This window comes from Vulpes lagopus, chromosome 18 (assembly GCF_018345385.1).
Source record: "Vulpes lagopus strain Blue_001 chromosome 18, ASM1834538v1, whole genome shotgun sequence".
NCBI classification, from domain to species: domain Eukaryota; kingdom Metazoa; phylum Chordata; class Mammalia; order Carnivora; family Canidae; genus Vulpes; species Vulpes lagopus.
The window spans coordinates 11,257,945-11,273,719 of NC_054841.1; the positions used below are offsets into that span (position 1 = coordinate 11,257,945).

The 15,775-nt window shown below is 51.3% G+C and overlaps 2 protein-coding genes across 2 annotated transcripts; one reads left to right on the top strand and one right to left on the bottom strand.

The window, feature by feature from the left end:
- Nucleotides 1–207: 207 nt before the first annotated feature.
- On the top strand, nt 208–9,348 carry SPATA2 (spermatogenesis associated 2). Its single transcript, XM_041733345.1, has 3 exons — nt 208–350; nt 5,990–6,438; nt 7,371–9,348. Exons 2-3 carry the CDS (start codon nt 6,103–6,105, stop codon nt 8,595–8,597), a joined length of 1,563 nt encoding a protein of 520 aa, XP_041589279.1. The 5' UTR covers nt 208–350; nt 5,990–6,102; the 3' UTR covers nt 8,598–9,348.
- Nucleotides 9,349–13,298: 3,950 nt separating this feature from the next.
- Nucleotides 13,299–13,911, bottom strand: LOC121477699 (interferon lambda-1-like). Its single transcript, XM_041732153.1, has one exon. It carries the CDS (start codon nt 13,909–13,911, stop codon nt 13,339–13,341), a length of 573 nt encoding a protein of 190 aa, XP_041588087.1. The 3' UTR covers nt 13,299–13,338.
- Between the last annotated feature and the right edge of the window lie 1,864 nt (nt 13,912–15,775).

Here is a 15,775-nt window from a genome sequence, read left to right on the forward strand (position 1 = left end):
GTCTGTTTCCGGGTCTAGCGTCAGCCGCGGCGGCGGCCCTCCAAGCCCCAGAGCCGGAGCCCGCGACTCCTCGGCTCCTTCTTCTGCCTCCCGCTTCTCCCTCAGCCTCCCGTAACGATCGGCCTCTCCCCGGCCCAACGCGCAGCCGCGGCCCTGCCTCCCTTTGGGCCCGCCCCCTAAGACGTCACTTCCTGGCCGAGTGTTTCCGGGTCGCCGCTTGTCCCGGGGTACTGGCTTCGGTCCCCTGCAGCCGGCCGGAGCGACGAGAGCCCAGCCGGGCCCGGCTCCGGCGGCGGCCGCGGCTCCTTGTGGATTTCCTCGGCCGGGGCGTCCTCGGCGGCAGCGCCGGGGTGAGTGCGGGGCGGCCGCGGGCCGACACGGCCTCCGGCGCCTCCCAGGGCGCAGGGGGCGCCGACTCGGCGGGGCTCGGCCGACCCGGGAGCGGGGGGTCCCCTCGCAGCCCGCGGGGGCGACGGGTGGCCCCGCCTTTCCGGCATCCGGAGGGCCCAGCTGGTCCCCGGGATCCCCGCTCCCCCGAGGGCTGCCTCGCAGACTCCCGGGGCCGGCATGGGTGGCCCGGGGCAGCTCGGGAGGAACACCCCCTCTTCGGCGACGAACCAGGCAGTTGGCCACCCCGAGCCCCGCGTGAGACCGTTACCGCGCAGCGGGCTCCAGCCCCGTCTCGGGCCCCAGACCTGGGTCTGTGCTCGCTGTGTGACCTTGGACAAGTCATTTCATCTTCTGAGCGTCGTTTGGCCTAATTTGTTAAATGGGCGTGAACGTGCCTGCCGGGGCCGTGGTGGGGGTGAGATGAGAGGATGCTGGTGAAGCGCGGCCTCTGGCATACAGCAGGCGTCCAATAAATGAGAGCTGCTGTTCGCTCATTCACAGACCCGGAAAGGGCCAGAGTTTGGGACCGGGGTATTTTTCACGACCGGATAGGCTCTCAGAGGCTGTAGGGATTACCAGGTGGGGTATAATAGCAGCCTCCAGCTTCGGTCTCCGGCAGGGAGGGGGAGCTGCTCCCTTCAGAGCCCCTCTAGAGGCAGCTGCCAGTGGGGAAGGCCGTGTTCAGCAGCGCTGAGGTTGCGTTCAGAGGTTTGCAAGGCCTCTTTCTCTCTCTCTGAATTTCCCTGGAGTCTGATTGGGGTCTGGGGGACCCTCAGGTGTTTCACAGCCAGTGCAAGGTGCCTCCGCTGTGTCTTAGGAACCTCGGCTTTGGAATGAGTGCAAAGGAGTGGCGGTTGGGAGGTGGAGGGGGTTGAACTGCTGGCTCTCCTCTGGCCGCTGTTTGGAGGCCGAGGGAACTCTGAACTGGCTGGAGCCAGACCAGAGATCTGTAAACCTGTGGACTGGGGCGATGCTGGGACCAAAATAGCTTCTGCCTGTGCAGGGAGGGGGCGCCTTCAAATGCTGCCTGGGGAGTGTTTCTGCTTGAATGGGCCAGCTGAGGTAAAGCCACGCTAATGCTTTGCTACCTCCAAATCATTTCAGCTCCTTTCAGTGGGGTTTTAAACAGGTACAGCTTTCCTTTGGATGCTTAAAAAAATAATCATCGGAAAACTAATAATCCTTAAAAAGCTACCACCTCCCTGACTGCATATGTACTGTCTCTCTCTTCATTGACTTGTTTTTCAAAGGGAGTCCAGATTGTGGGCGCAGGGAGTGCTGACCAGGCCTGTTGGCTCTGGGCACCCGCCTGATGCTGTTAGGGATGTTCACAGTGCCATTTTTTCCCCCACCAGACTGGCACGTCATGGTGTTCCAATCTTTGGGTTGCTTAGAGAAATTAACGGCTTCTGTCATTGCGCTGTCTAGTCTCCTGTAACCACGCTGTTTTTGCAGAGAGCGTGTTTTTTGTTGTTCTTGCAGAGTGCTGGGAATAAATTGCTGGCTCTGTGCTCAGAAAAGACACCAGCTATGACCAGCTACAATGCAGCCTGTATTCTCAGAAAATGTATTCAGGAGGGATGATGTCAGCTGCTTCACCACTGGCCGGTGTCTGGCCAGCCTCTTCCCTTGGCCCTTGAGCTTACATCATAAAGAGATTTGTGGCTCTTCTAGCCCCGTTCTGTGTGGGAAGATGTGAATTTTGCTACTATAGGAATTTTTAGAACTCAACTCCGCTCTCCCTGCCATAGGACGTTCTAACTTAGCCCTTTCAAGTAGAGCTGTCCAGCAGATGCCACAGGACACCTTTTGCCTAGAAGCACCCCAACTCAGAGTTTGAGTCAGGGTTTTGGCATCGGACCTAGGTTTGGACTTCAGATTCCCTTTTTCCTGTAACTTAGGACAAGTGCTTTGGCCTCGCTGAGCCTCAGTTTCCTCTTTAACCTTGGGCTGTCCTGTGAGTTTCGTTGATTTTTATCAAGCCCTTAGCAGAGGGCCCTCATGTACTAATCCCTTGGTGAATGGTAGATTGTAAGAATAAATGAGTAAGATAAACGGGGAAAAAACCCAGGCCTCAGGGCCTGCCAGCTGAAGTTCAAATTATAGCTCTGACCGTTGGAAGCTTCTCTGGATTCATGGCCGAACTTTGGTTTCCTTCGAGCATTGTTGTGAGGATTAAATGGGATGATGCAATTAAAGTGGAAGGCCCTGTGCTTGGTGCGTAGTAGGACCTCAGTAATTAGTCATTTCCCTCTCCTTCCTTAATTCTCTCATAGTGTTCATTTCCTTTTACTTTTCTGTTCACCTACTTATATTGGTTCAAGATTCATCATAGATTGGTTTCCTATCCTTGACTTCAGGATTTAGAACACCAGTTGGGCTATTCGGATTCCTTTTCCTTGTTTATCGTGTGCCAGCAACAAACAAGGGTGTGGACTGTGGTGTGATTACAGAGCAGCAGACGCTGAGCTTGAGGGTGGCTGACTTTGTTTAAAAAAAAAAAAATCAGTCTCTATAAGCTCAAAGCTGACTTCCTTGGAGAAAGATCACAGCAGTACTTAGGAGGTTTGACGTCCCTCTTTAAATTCTTCTCAGGTGTATCAAAAAATAGTCCCTGGGATGGACATTTCTCTTAAATGAATAAAAAATGGTAAATACTTAACAGGTTTTAATAGCAAGGACTGACGTCTTTCAGGTTGCAGTGCATACTTTGATAAGAAGTTCTTTCAGCTAGACTTGAGGGCAGGGCAGTGGCTTTCCAACTGCTCCCCACTACACCCTACATCCCCCCACTGCACCCATCCTAGGGCCTGGCACCAGAAAGGAGCTGCATAAAATACTTGTTGAACTGCAGGGCAGTGGCTTTCCAACTGCTCCCCACTACACCCTACATCCCCCCACTGCACCCATCCTAGGGCCTGGCACCAGAAAGGAGCTGCATAAAATACTTGTTGAACTCAGGAATTGTGGGGGTATGGGGCGGAACACAGGTGCCACAGAAGGTCAGGCTTGGAATCTTGGGTTCACTAACTCTGGCAACTTACAGCATGTCATATCATGGAGCCTCTGTCCCTTCTCTCTCCAGCTGATCTCCCGGGATTCTTGGAGAGCTCAGTGAGAAACTGAAGGAGTGGCATCGTGAATGCACCATTCATTTCACCTGTTTTCTCAAACACCTGCTGTGTGCCAGGCTGTGTGTTAGGCACCATGGAACAAAACAGATATGGTCTTTGCCTTTGTGGAGCTTCCTGGGTAATAGGGGGCACAAAGAGAGGAAGTTAGTAAATGAATAAATAAAGGTGATAACGTCAGAGGGTGATTATCCCAGGATAATGGGATAACGAGGGACTGGGAAGGTGGGAGTTAGAGCTAGGGTTGTCACTGAGGCCTCTGAGGGGTGACATTTGAGCTAGGGCCGTAGTAATGAGAGTGAGCCAGTTATGGGAAGGATCAGAGAAGGAACAGGCAAAAGGAACAACATGGGCAAAGGTCCTGAGACAGGAATGAGCTTGGTGTGTTTGAGGAACAGACAGAAGCGTCCCTGTGAGCAGAAGGGAAGGAAGAGGGAAGGGGAATATGGCCATGAGCGGTGAGCAGGGGTAGCCCGTGTGAAGCCTTTGACCTTTGGTCAGAAGGTGGGATTTTATCCTAATGGACTTAGGTTTGCCCCCTGTGCCCCTCACGTGTATTTGTTCCTGAATAATTGGGCTCCCTTGGCAGGGCAGTGGGTAGGAGAAGGTGGCCTCTCAGTCCCCAGTTCTCTCGCACATCTCACCCCTCACCTCATAGTTAAGATACTCAGGAGTCTCCCCAAAAACCAGAGAACCCAGGCGAGTGGCTCAAGATGTAGATGATTTTATTGAGCTCCTGATTGCCACTGGATTTGTAGGCCTTTAGCACTTCCTGAGCTGAAGCCAGTTGTGCTAAAGGCCGGCACAGGCCTGTCCCATCCCTGCAGTTTCCTTCTCGGTCCCTTGCTATGTCCACAGCCAGCAGCAGCCTCCTTCACTTAGACAGCAGATGTCTAGGAGGCACGTACCCCATGTCTGGCTCTGTGCTTGGGTTACCTTAACGAGTAATTCAGTTGGGATCGCTGTGCCCATGGAGCTTGTGGTCAGAATGGGCGAGGGTGAAGATGCGCATCCGCCACCTGGGTGGACATACTTGCTCGCTCTGATCTTACCTCTTTGAGAATGCTTGGCGTTATGGCAGGGGAATGGCACCTTCAGAGAGCAGGAGTAGCTGCTCATGTGTATCAAAGGCTTATTTCCAGCCAGCCCTCTGTGAAGAGCTCTCTGTACTGATTGCACATAACCCTTCCACCAATTCTGGACCCTAAGTACTATTATCAACCCCCATTTTTGGATGAGAACACTGAGGCCCACAGAGGCTGAGTAGTTCACCCAGGTAGCCTCGAAAAGCAGACCCAAGATTCACACCCAGACAGTCTGGCTTGGGGATCTGTTCGTAACTCCTGTGCTGTGCTGTCCTCCTGGCCCTGGCAATACCCTCGATGAATCCAGATTGCTCCTGGCATTGTGGCACCAAAAATATTGCTTGCTCTGTGCATGTTCTACTAACTGGGGGCCAAGCAGACAGCAAGAATGTACAAATTTGGTGTACCCCAGCTCAGAATGTTTTGTCCTCTTCCAGTGGGACTGTGAACCTCTCCTAAGGTAGAGGGGAATGCAGGCTGTCAGAGCCAGGGAAAATGCTCTCCAGGGGTCAGCAGCCAGCATGATCTCTCTTTAAAGTGGCAGATAAGATCACGTCCCTCTCCCCCTTGCTTTGAACTCTTCAGGTGCTTCATGTGCCTCCTTGAATAAAATGTACAGTTGGGGCACAGGATCCTGTCCTGATGGTGCCTGCAGCTTCATCTCTGGTCACTCCCTTCCCTTCTCTTCCCCTCGCTGCCTCAGCCGCATTGGCCCTTTTTCTGTTCATAGGCCAAGCTCCTTCCTGCCTCAGGAAAGCAGGGCGTGGTGGTTAAGGGCGTAGACTTTGGAACCAAGCTGCCAGGTCTCTCAGCTCTGCCTCTTCGTGGTTCTGTAACCCTGGACACTTGTAACATTTCTGTGTCTTCATTTTTACATCTGTAAAATGGGGATCCTATCTCCTAGCGTTGTTTGAGAAGACAAAATGCATTCATATGCATCAGTGCCCGGTGCGTAGTAAGAGTGATAGTGTTAGCTCTGGGCCTTCCTCCCTGGCGACACTGCTGCTGTTACATTCTCCGCCCACCTCTTTGCTTGGCAAACTCTTCATGCTTCAAGCCTAACTGTCACTGCCCGGGGTGGGGATGGGGGTGGGACTTTTAAAAACTTCTCCTCCCCACAAAACCAAGTTAGGTGCTTCTAATCATATCTTTATCTGAGTTCAACAAAGTCAAGGACCTGTTTGTCTTGTTTCCACTACAACTTTGCACATAGTCTGCGTTCAGTCAGTGTGTTAGCAGAATGGATGAGCAGAAAGGGGTCTAGGGCTGGCGATGCCCGGTGTGGCTCAGGCCAGGACGGTCTGGTTTTGTCTCAGCAGCCACAAGCTGGTATATGGACCATTTCAGGAATGAAATGATGTGCTTCTTTTCTTCCCCTTCCAGAGCACGCCCCTCTACTCCAGGTGGGCAGCATGTCTGTGCTTTTAGCAATGGCCCTGCCTCGAACCCAGAAACCATGGAGGAGATAAGGTAGCCCTGCCCTGTCCCTGGATCAGATGGGGAAGCCCAGTTCGATGGATACAAAATATAAGGATGACTTATTTCGGAAGTACGTGCAGTTCCATGAGGGCAGAGTGGACACCACCCCCAGCAAGCAGCGGCCTGGCAGTGATGAGTACCTTCGGGTGGCAGCCTCGACCCTACTCAGTCTACACAAGGTGGATCCCTTTTATCGATTCCGGCTGATCCAATTCTATGAAGTGGTGGAGAGTTCCCTGCGCTCACTCAGCTCTTCCAGCCTGCGGGCTTTGCACTGCGCCTTCAGTGTGCTGGAAACAATGGGCGTCAACCTCTTCCTCTACCCCTGGAAGAAGGAATTCAGAAGCATCAAGGTAAGGTCTAAGGAAGGGCCGTCCACACCAGTCTCCCTGGTTCACCTCCCGGTCCAACCTGAGAGGGCTTGTGCCAATTGCATGCCTCCTCTGCCCGCAGACCCTCCTGTCTTCCCCACTGCCTTTGATGTAACAACTAGAAGTACCCCCCTCCCTGAGGCTCCCTACCTTGCTGTCTGACAAGTGTCATCTCTTTACTGGGTCCCTGCCCCTGGCAGCTCCCACCTGAAGCTGTGAGGTTGGAAAGGTAGGCAGCTCCCTGGTTATGCAGGGCTTTGAAGCCCAGGGCAAAGGGCTTGAATCTACCCTAAGTAGGCTGAGAAGCAAGGCAGGTCAGGGTCAGGTTTCCATTTGGAAAGCATCCCTCTGGCTGTTGTATGGGAAATAGCCTGGGGGGGGGGGGGGCGGCAAGAAAAGTTAGGAAGCTGCCGTGGATGTTGGAGTACTCTGAGAGCAGGTTTGGACTAAGTAGTAGCAGACAGGAGGGTGGAGGATGGATTTAAGAGAGAAAGAAAATTCTGAATCATTCTGAAGGCAGTGGTGGCTCAGGAGAGTTTCCACAAAGCCAGTCTGTTATTCTTCAGAACTTCGCAGAGATGCCAGAGAGGAATATTCTTGCTCATTGGGCGTTCTTCCCCCACTCTGATCCCTTCTCTTCTTGTGCGTTTGCCCTGTTTCCTCCTCCTGTGGAGCAGAGCCGCTGAGCCCCATATGGGAAGCTGGTGGCTTTGTGCCCTCAGCTCAGGGCAGGAGTGCCATGCGGCTCCCCTCGCCATGTGCTAGTAGCCTCCGCCTGCTGCAGCGAGGAGCTGCTGAGATCCTTCCTCCCCTCCTTGTGCTCCCGTTCCGCGGGCATACTGGGCACTGAAGCCAGCTCCCTGTGTGTCTCAGCAAATCGTGCCTCTCTTTTTCTGCCCCCTCCCTTCTCCTAGACGTACACGGGCCCCTTCGTTTATTATGTCAAGTCGTCGTTACTGGAAGAGGACATCCGAGCCATCCTGCATTACATGGGCTACGTGCCTGAGTTAGGGACTGCGTATAAACTCAAAGAGCTTGTGGAGACCCTCCAGGTGAAGATGGTTTCCTTTGAGCTCTTTCTGGCCAAGGTGGAGTGTGAGCAGATGTTGGAAATCCACTCACAAGTCAAGGACAAGGGCTACTCCGAGCTGGACGTGGTGAGCGAGCGCAAGAGCAGTGCGGAGGATGTGCGTGGCTGCTCTGAGGCCCTGCGGCGGCGGGCTGAGGGCCGGGATCACCTGACGGCCTCCATGGCCCGTGTGGCGCTCCAGAAGTCTGCCAGCGAGCGGGCAGCCAAGGACTACTACAAGCCTCGGGTGACCAAGCCCTCGAGGTCAGTAGATGCCTATGACAGCTACTGGGAGAGCCGGAAGCCACCCCTGAAGGCCTCGTTGAGCCTGCGGAAGGAGCCCATGGCACCAGACTTGGAAGATGACCTCAAGGATGAGATCATCCGCCCATCCCCCTCGCTCCTGACCATATCTAGCTCCCCCCACGGAAGCCCGGATGACCAGCCATCCCCCTCCCCCAACAACGGCCTCGGCCTCTTGCGTGGCACGTACTTCTCCGCTCAGGAAGACGTGGATCTGTACACAGACTCAGAGCCTAGGGCCACATACCGGAGGCAGGATGCCCTGAGGCCAGACGTGTGGCTGGTCAGGAATGACGCCCACCCCCTCTACCACAAGCGCTCACCCCCCGCCAAAGAGTCCTCCCTGTCCAAGTGCCAAAACTGCGGGCTGTCCTGTAGCTCCTCCCTCTGCCAGCGCTGTGACAGCCTGCTTGCCTGTCCCCCAGCCTCCAAGCCGGGCGCTTTCCCTGGCAAGTCCTCTGCCCACGACAGCCTGGCCCACGGGTCGTCTCTGCGGGAGAAGTATGCAGGCCAGACTCAAGGCCTCGAGCGGCTGCCGCACCTCCACCCCAAATCCAAGCCCTCCGCCACAGCCACCTCCCGCTGTGGCTTCTGTAACCGCCCGGGTGCCACCAACACCTGCACCCAGTGTTCAAAAGTCTCCTGCGACGGCTGTCTCAGCGCCTACCATTACGACCCCTGCTGCAAAAAGAATGAGCTGCACAAGTTCATGCCCAACAACCAGCTGAACTACAAGTCCACCCAGCTCTCCCATCTCGTGTATAGATAGACTGGACCTGGCATCCCCTGCTCCAAGGGCTACAGCACTGACTTTCTGGTTACCCCCCTGGGAAGTAGTGTTGATGTGTTGATCTCAGAAGCCGAGACCTGCATTTGACCATGTAGGTGTCAGGGGATCGTGGGGTTGGCCGCACCATGTGGGAGTTCCCATGGTGACCCAGATACTTCAACTGATGGCTGCTTTGTTGCCTGACAAGGGAGAGGGTGGCACTTCCGTTCAGATTCATTTTGCTAATCTCTCCACTCCCTATTCCGTTGTTTTGTTTTCGAGGAGGATTTCTGAGACTCTTGCCACACCCACCTCTTCCACTGCAAAGCCAACTTGGACTGGGAAGGGCCCTCCAGGTCACCTCCAAATGCCCACCTGGAGCGCCGAGCTAGAGGCCTGTTGGCTTGTGAAATGAGCCCTCCTGCCACACCGGGCCTCTTCCAATGGCTCATCCTTTGGCCGCCCCCTTCCCAAATACAAGGATCTCCCACCTGGATCCCCCCCACCCCCAACACTGACTTCCACCTAAGTCTCAAGGGTGGACTGTGTCCAGTATTCACTGAATGGCATCCTGTTGCCAGCACAGCTCAGTGCGGCCCGTGGTGTTCGTGCACTTTGCTCCAGCGCATCGAAGTGTGGACCTTCCACGGCGGGATAGACTTTTTCCCTTTCTGTTGTTTGCACATGCCCCTCTTACTGTACTGTAAATAGATATTTTTGAGATTTATTTTTAAATAAATATTCAACTTGCCGTGTGTTTCAAAGTGGTTAAAACATTAATTATGTAGCTATTTATACAAATGACCTGGGTCCTTTAGTCTTCCAAGGGAGGGTCTCATGCCCTTCCATGTATCCTACACACACCACAGCCCGAGGGTAGGGCGGAGAGTGCGGGGGCAGAGGAGGAACAGACGATGCTCCTGAGCTGATGGAGAGCCACTGTCTTCCCTACAATAAATCTCTATATACCTACCTCCAGTGTACACTTAGGGGGCTAGTGCGGGCCAGGAGGTCTGTGTGCCTGCGGACTGTGATGACCTGGTGACCTTCAGGATCCTCACTCTGCAGATCTACAGCCTGGTCTTTGCCACTTGCTGCGTGTGAACCTTGCACTCCAAATGTCTCCAGTCTTGTTTCGGAAGGAAAATTCTATGGGATTCCCCTGCCTCCTCCCCCACCCCCAATCTCAGCCCTCTTCGCCTGTTTCCAGGACTCCTCTGCAACATCAGTGATCTTTTTGCACTAAAGTGGGCCCAAGTCAGCGTGTGCCCATCAGACAGATGTCTCCTGAGATATTCAGCTGAGCCTCAGTGCTTCCAAACCTGAGGGCCCCTTAAACTCCTCATGTGAATGACTGTCCCCTGGATTTTGCTTTTGGGGTGCAGAGCAGGAGTGGGGCAAGAATTCGAAAAAAGAACCGCTTCCTTGTGAACTACTATATTTTAGCCATAAGTGTTTGTGATGTACAGAGTATTATAGGAATTTACATGCAGTGGGTTTTCTGGTAGAAGGAGGTATTCAGCTCTTGAACAAATTTAAATCTGGCTGAATCCTGAGGCCACTGTGAATTTGCTCATGTTCTTCCAACTCAATTGAGTGATTTTAAGGTTTTCCAAATCTATGGCTCTTTTTTATATGTCTAGTAGAGCACATGTAGATATTCAATGTGTATGTACAGCTGACTTTCAACCACCTTTATTACTAAGACCAGCCCGTTCTGGGGTCATCATCTTTGACGTTCTTCTTTCCACATTTCTGAAGTGTCGATGCCTGTTTTACTCCTGAGAGCTCTAGTTTTCTAGTTTTCCATTCCCAGATCGCTCCAGCTCTACAGGAACTCTTAACAAACCGTGATGCCCGGTAACTTGTACGGTGGGCAGAAGCAGGAGTGCCCACCTTGTCCTGGGAGAGAAAGTCCAGCACGCGTGTGTCATCACGGAGATACTGTGTTCACAGACTGGAATAGGAAATGCTCTGACCCTGTCCTTGGTGTGTACCTTATTGTATGAGGTTGCTGTGATTGAGCTGGATAAATATATGCTAATTTAAAAAGGCAGATGTTTTGCATTTGATTTCTACCAAGAATTGAAATGTTGAGAGATGATTTAAAAAATAATAAAGCGTCTTCCATTATTAAACCAAGTGTTTGAGGTTTTATGTCCCTCCTGCCCTGCTGCTTTTGAAGTTTGGGTTGATTGGATTTTTTTGTTTGTTTTGCTTAAGCTGCATCCTTCAATGACAGGACTCACATTTTCTCCTCCACGAAACTGATACGTAATAATAGTTGGCATTCGGCATCCAAGTGCTCGTCCTGTGAGCCAGGTACTTTGTATGCTGAGACTTTACCTGCATGATTCCATGTAACAGTCTTCAGCCCCCTTGTAAGCTAGGTAGGTAGTGTTATATATGATTCCCTTCTTACAGACGGGGAAACTGAGGCATGCCCAGTTCAGCCATGTTTCTCAGGAGTGGGACTCCAAACTCTAGGAGAAATGATTATTGGTGGTGATTGGCAGGCATTAAATAACATTGAAGGACACAATGAAAAAATTAATGACATCTTTAATTCTTTTGATCCATTTAAATGCCTTAAGGAGGAAGTTCTTATTGGGAAGACAAGTTCAGTGCTAGCTTGTCTGGACCAAAGAGGAAGGAGGTGTTAGGGACAGAGCCTCAGGCTGAATCTTAGCTAGGTAACCAGTTACTTTCTATTTGAAGCAGGTTGTACTGTTTTCCATTTACAGCAATGATAGATCACTTCAAAAATCAATTTAAGTGTTTTTTAAAAGCAAGATGTATGGCAAAAATCTTGAGGGCAGTATACAAGCGGCTGTGGTTCAAGACATCCAGGCTCTCCGTAGCAGCACGGTCTCCGCATGATAGTGACCACTGCTGGGCTGGCCCTTCCAAGGCACCTCAGCCTTGTGAAATGAGCCCTCCTGCCACACCGGGCCTCTTCCAACGGCCTCAGGCCAGACAAAGGCCCAAGTGTTGGGTTTGGTTTTAGCTACAACATAGGAGATGGCACTGCTGGGAACGGCGGTTTCCTATAGGTGCACACCCAGCCCGGGAGAGCAGAGGAAGCCAGACACTCCTGCATCCAAAGCAGTGCAGTGACTTCAGAGCAGATTGCTTCATCTGTGAATATAAATGACAAGCATATTTAACATCATCAGGCCCACCAGCTGTCCGTTAGCTCTGCTGCCAGCTCTGAGCACCCATCTGTGGCGCCCCACATGCCTGATTACCAGTCTCAGAGGGATAAGGGCTGTGGCAGACATTTCGAACTCCTCTCACCCTTTCTCCCTTGGTAACAGAAGACCATGGTAAAGACTACCTTTCCCAGCTCTCCTGTGGCGAGGCATGGCTACATGGCTGTGTCTGGTCACTGGGACAGAGACGTGGTTTGTGTGTCTTCCAAACGTGTTTTTCAAAGGATCTTGTCCTCCCACCCTGATCCTCCTTCCTGGCTGGAAGGGCTGTGCTGGCTGGAATGGGGCAGCCATGAAAACACTGAGGCGGAAGCCAAGGGAAGAGGGCAGGGTAGCAGTTGGAAGGGGCCAGGTCCCTGGTGCTTAGGAAGCTGCCATCAGACCCAGCCTGCCCTGCCCACCTCCAGAATTCTTATGTACAAGAGGAATGAGCTATTACTTTGCTTAATCCACATTTTCCTACTTTCTCATTTAAAAAACCTTTTTATTTACAAACTTCATGTACCTTGAACCTGGCTTCAACAATTTAACAGTTGTTTTTTTTTTTTTAAGATTTTTATTTATTTATTCATGAGAGACAGAGAGAGAGAAAGAGGCAGAGACTCAGGCAGAGGGAGAAGCAGGCTCCATGCAGGGAGCCTGAGGTTGGACTGGATCCCGGGTCTCCAGGATCACGCCCTGGGCTGAAGGCAGGCGCTAAACCACTGAGCCACCCAGGGATTCCCCAATTTAACAGTTTTACCAGGTTGCAGCCAACCTGGTTTCCTTTCTACCTGTCCATCCACTTCCCTCCTAAATTCCTTTGAAGCAAATTCCAGGCATCTGTTTCACTTGTGAATATTTTAGTATGTGTATCTAAAAGACAAGGACTTCTATTTATTTATTTTTTAAAGTTTTATTTATTTAATCTCTACATCCATTGTGAGGCTCGAACTCACAACCCCAATCAAGAGTCACCATGCTCCTCCGACTGAGCCAACTCAAGACAAGGACTTTTAAAACACCATACCATTATCACATCTAAGTTTTTAGAATTCTTTAATAGCGATAGGTATGCAGTCAATGTTCTGATGTCCGGTTGCATAGAAATCCATATTTTAAAAACTACCAGTGCTCAATTCTCCAAACTGCAATTGGTAGTTAGATCTTTAAATCACTTTTACCCTAAAGGCTGTCCCCACAGAATATAGGGACCCCAGCTTTCTCTTTCTTTTCCCCTTGAAATGTTTTAGTTGAGCTGGATTTTTAGTCCTTCATAGTTTGTCAGAGATTGCATTTTGCTGACTGCAGCCTGCACTGTTGTTCAACACGTTCCGCTGTGCTCTCAGTCTCCAGAGTTGTGGCTCTTTTTTTTTTCTCCATTCTTTATATGCTGCATGTTGTACAAAAGTAGAAAAATAAACTTTACTTAGGGGTACAGGGCAGGGCTGCATAAATAAGGGGTTGAGAGGAAATAACTTAAGGCAAGGGTGAGGCTGGTGCCTGGATAAGGCCTGAGTCCCAGACGGGCCGGGGGCAGGTCCAGGTTCTCAGACGCACAGGTCTCTACTGGCAACACATTTCAGGTCCCGTGTGAGGAGGCGGAAGAGGTTGAACGTGATGGAGGCCTCGAGGCAGCCCTGGGACTCCTTGGGGGCCTTCTGGAGCCGGTGCAGCCAGTGGTGGAGGCGGCCGTGGGGCCTGGGGTCTGCTGTGGGCTGAGCCGGGACACAAGCCTGGAGCTCCGAGTGGATGTGGTGCAGCATGCGGAGGGGCTGGTCCAGGGTGACCCCCAGCGATGAGTCAGTCATGTTCTCCAGGACCTTCAGTGTCAAGTCTAGCTCAGCCTCCAAGGCCACGGGACGCTCCCAGGCCTGCAGGAGTCTCAGGTCCCTGGACCTAGGGAAGAGGCGAGAGCTGCAGCTCCAGTTCTTCTGAGAGAGCGACTCTTCCAAGGCGTCCTTGGCCTTCTTGAAGGCTTCTAGCTCCCTGGGTGACAGAGACTGGAACCTGTCCATGTGACAGCCCCTCCTGGTTGTGGTGGGTTTGGAAGTAGGGACAGGGCCGGCTCTGGTCAAGCCCAGCACCACGGTCACCAGCACCAGGACCCGAGCTGTAGCCATGGCCAACTCTCCTCTGCTTTCCCTGCTGCATGGCTCTGCTTTTAGCCAGGCTCACTGGGCAATCCCAGCTGATGTATGTAAAGTGAAAAGGCAAATGAAAATTGGAATCTCCACAGGAGAGGCAGACGTACGTAGGTGGGGCCAGTCCTGAACCAGGGGAGCACATGGGGCTGGGCGAGGCTGCCTGAGTCACAGAGACCAGGTATCCCACAAGTCCCTTCCCTGGACCTGTGCCGAGAAGGAAAGAGAAACTGAAATTCACTCATAGGAGGACGCCTGGTTTTGGAGAAGTCCCCGTGCCTGGACAATCTTCGGATTAGGACCCTCTGGGGCAGCCTTCAGCCAGCTGGCTTTGGGGAGCCCCTTACTGAGGCCGAGACCGGTAGAGGGACAGGAAAGTGGCTCCGGTGGGGTGCAGGCTGGGAGGTGCGGGTGAGGCTGCCACTGCGGCAGAGAGGGCTTCCCTTTGAGGCACGTTTTGTTCACTGGGGTCCCCTTTGTCTACTTTCGCTTTGGTCACCTGTGCTTTCGGCGTCCTGTCCAAGAAATCCTTGCCAAACCCTGCGTCCCGAAACTCTTCCCTGTGTTTTCTTCTAGGGGTTTATAGCGTTAGGTCTTACATTTAGGTCTTTATTCCATTTTAAGACTTACACGTGGTGAAAGGTAAGGGTCTAACTTCGATTTTTTTGCATTTGGCTATCTAGTTCCTCCACCACCATTTGTTGAGGCCGTCCGTGCTCCACTGTGTGTTCTTGACTGTCGTTGAAGCTCATTTGACCATATATGTGAGGGTTTATTTCTGGGCTCTATTCTGGTCTATAAATCTATCTTTATGCCAGTCCCATAGTATTTTGATTACCATAGCTTTGTATGTAATAGGATTTGAAATCGGGAAGTGTGAGAGTCGAAAATTGTCTTTTTAAAGATTGTTTCAACTATTCAGGGGCCCTTGAGATCCAAGATAAATGTTAGGACTGTTTCTATTTCTGCAAAAAATGCCATTGGTATTTTGATAGGGATTACATTGAATTGGTAGATTGCTTTGGGTAGTATGGACCATGTTATGATACTAAGTCTTCTAACCCATGAACACAAGATGTCTTCCCATTTATTTGTGTCTTCTTTTATTTCTTCCAGTAATGCCTTATAGTTTTCAGTGTACAAGTCTTTTGTTTCCTTGGTTAAGTTTATTTCTAAGTATTTTATTCTTTTTGATGCTATTGTGAATGGATTTGTTGTTGTGATTCCTTTTCAGATTGCTCATTGTGTATGGATAGAAGACAACTGATTTTTTATGTGTTTTGTATCCTGCAAGTTGGTTGAATTCATTTATTCTTTTTTTTTTTTTAAGATTTTACTTATCCATGAGAGACACACACAGAGGCAGAGACATAGGCAGAAGGAGAAGCAGGCTCCCTGTGGGGGAGTCTGATGTGCGACTTGATCCCAGGACTCGGGGATCACAACCTGAGCCAAAGGCATAGACACTCAACCACTGAACCACCCAGGCGCCCTCACTGATTAGTTCTAACAGAGTTGTGTGTGTGTGTATGTGAAATGTTTAGGGTTTTCTACATAGAAGATCATGCTGAGAACAGATGCAGTTTTACTTCTTTCTTTGGAGTCTGGATGCCTTTTATTTCTTTTTCTTGCCTAATTGCTCTGGCTAAAACTTCCAGTTCTGTGTTGACTTCAAGTGGCAAGAGTGGGCATCCTTGCTTTGATCCTGATCTTAGAGGAAGAGCTTTCAGTCTTTCACCATTAAGTAGGATGTTCGCTGTGGCACATACACTTTCATATGTGGCATTTATTATGCTGAGGTAATTTCTTTCTATTCCTAATTTATTAAGAGTGTTTTTATCAT

What these genes read in the sequence shown, in the direction of transcription:
- SPATA2 (XM_041733345.1), top strand. Translation starts at nt 6,103, where the DNA reads ATGGGGAAGCCCAGTTCGATGGATACAAAATATAAGGATGACTTATTT. An exon ending in AGGAATTCAGAAGCATCAAG is followed by an intron (nt 6,439 to 7,370) that starts GTAAGGTCTAAG and finishes CCCTTCTCCTAG; the next exon opens with ACGTACACGGGCCCCTTCGT.
- LOC121477699 (XM_041732153.1), bottom strand. Translation starts at nt 13,911, where the DNA reads ATGGCTACAGCTCGGGTCCTGGTGCTGGTGACCGTGGTGCTGGGCTTG.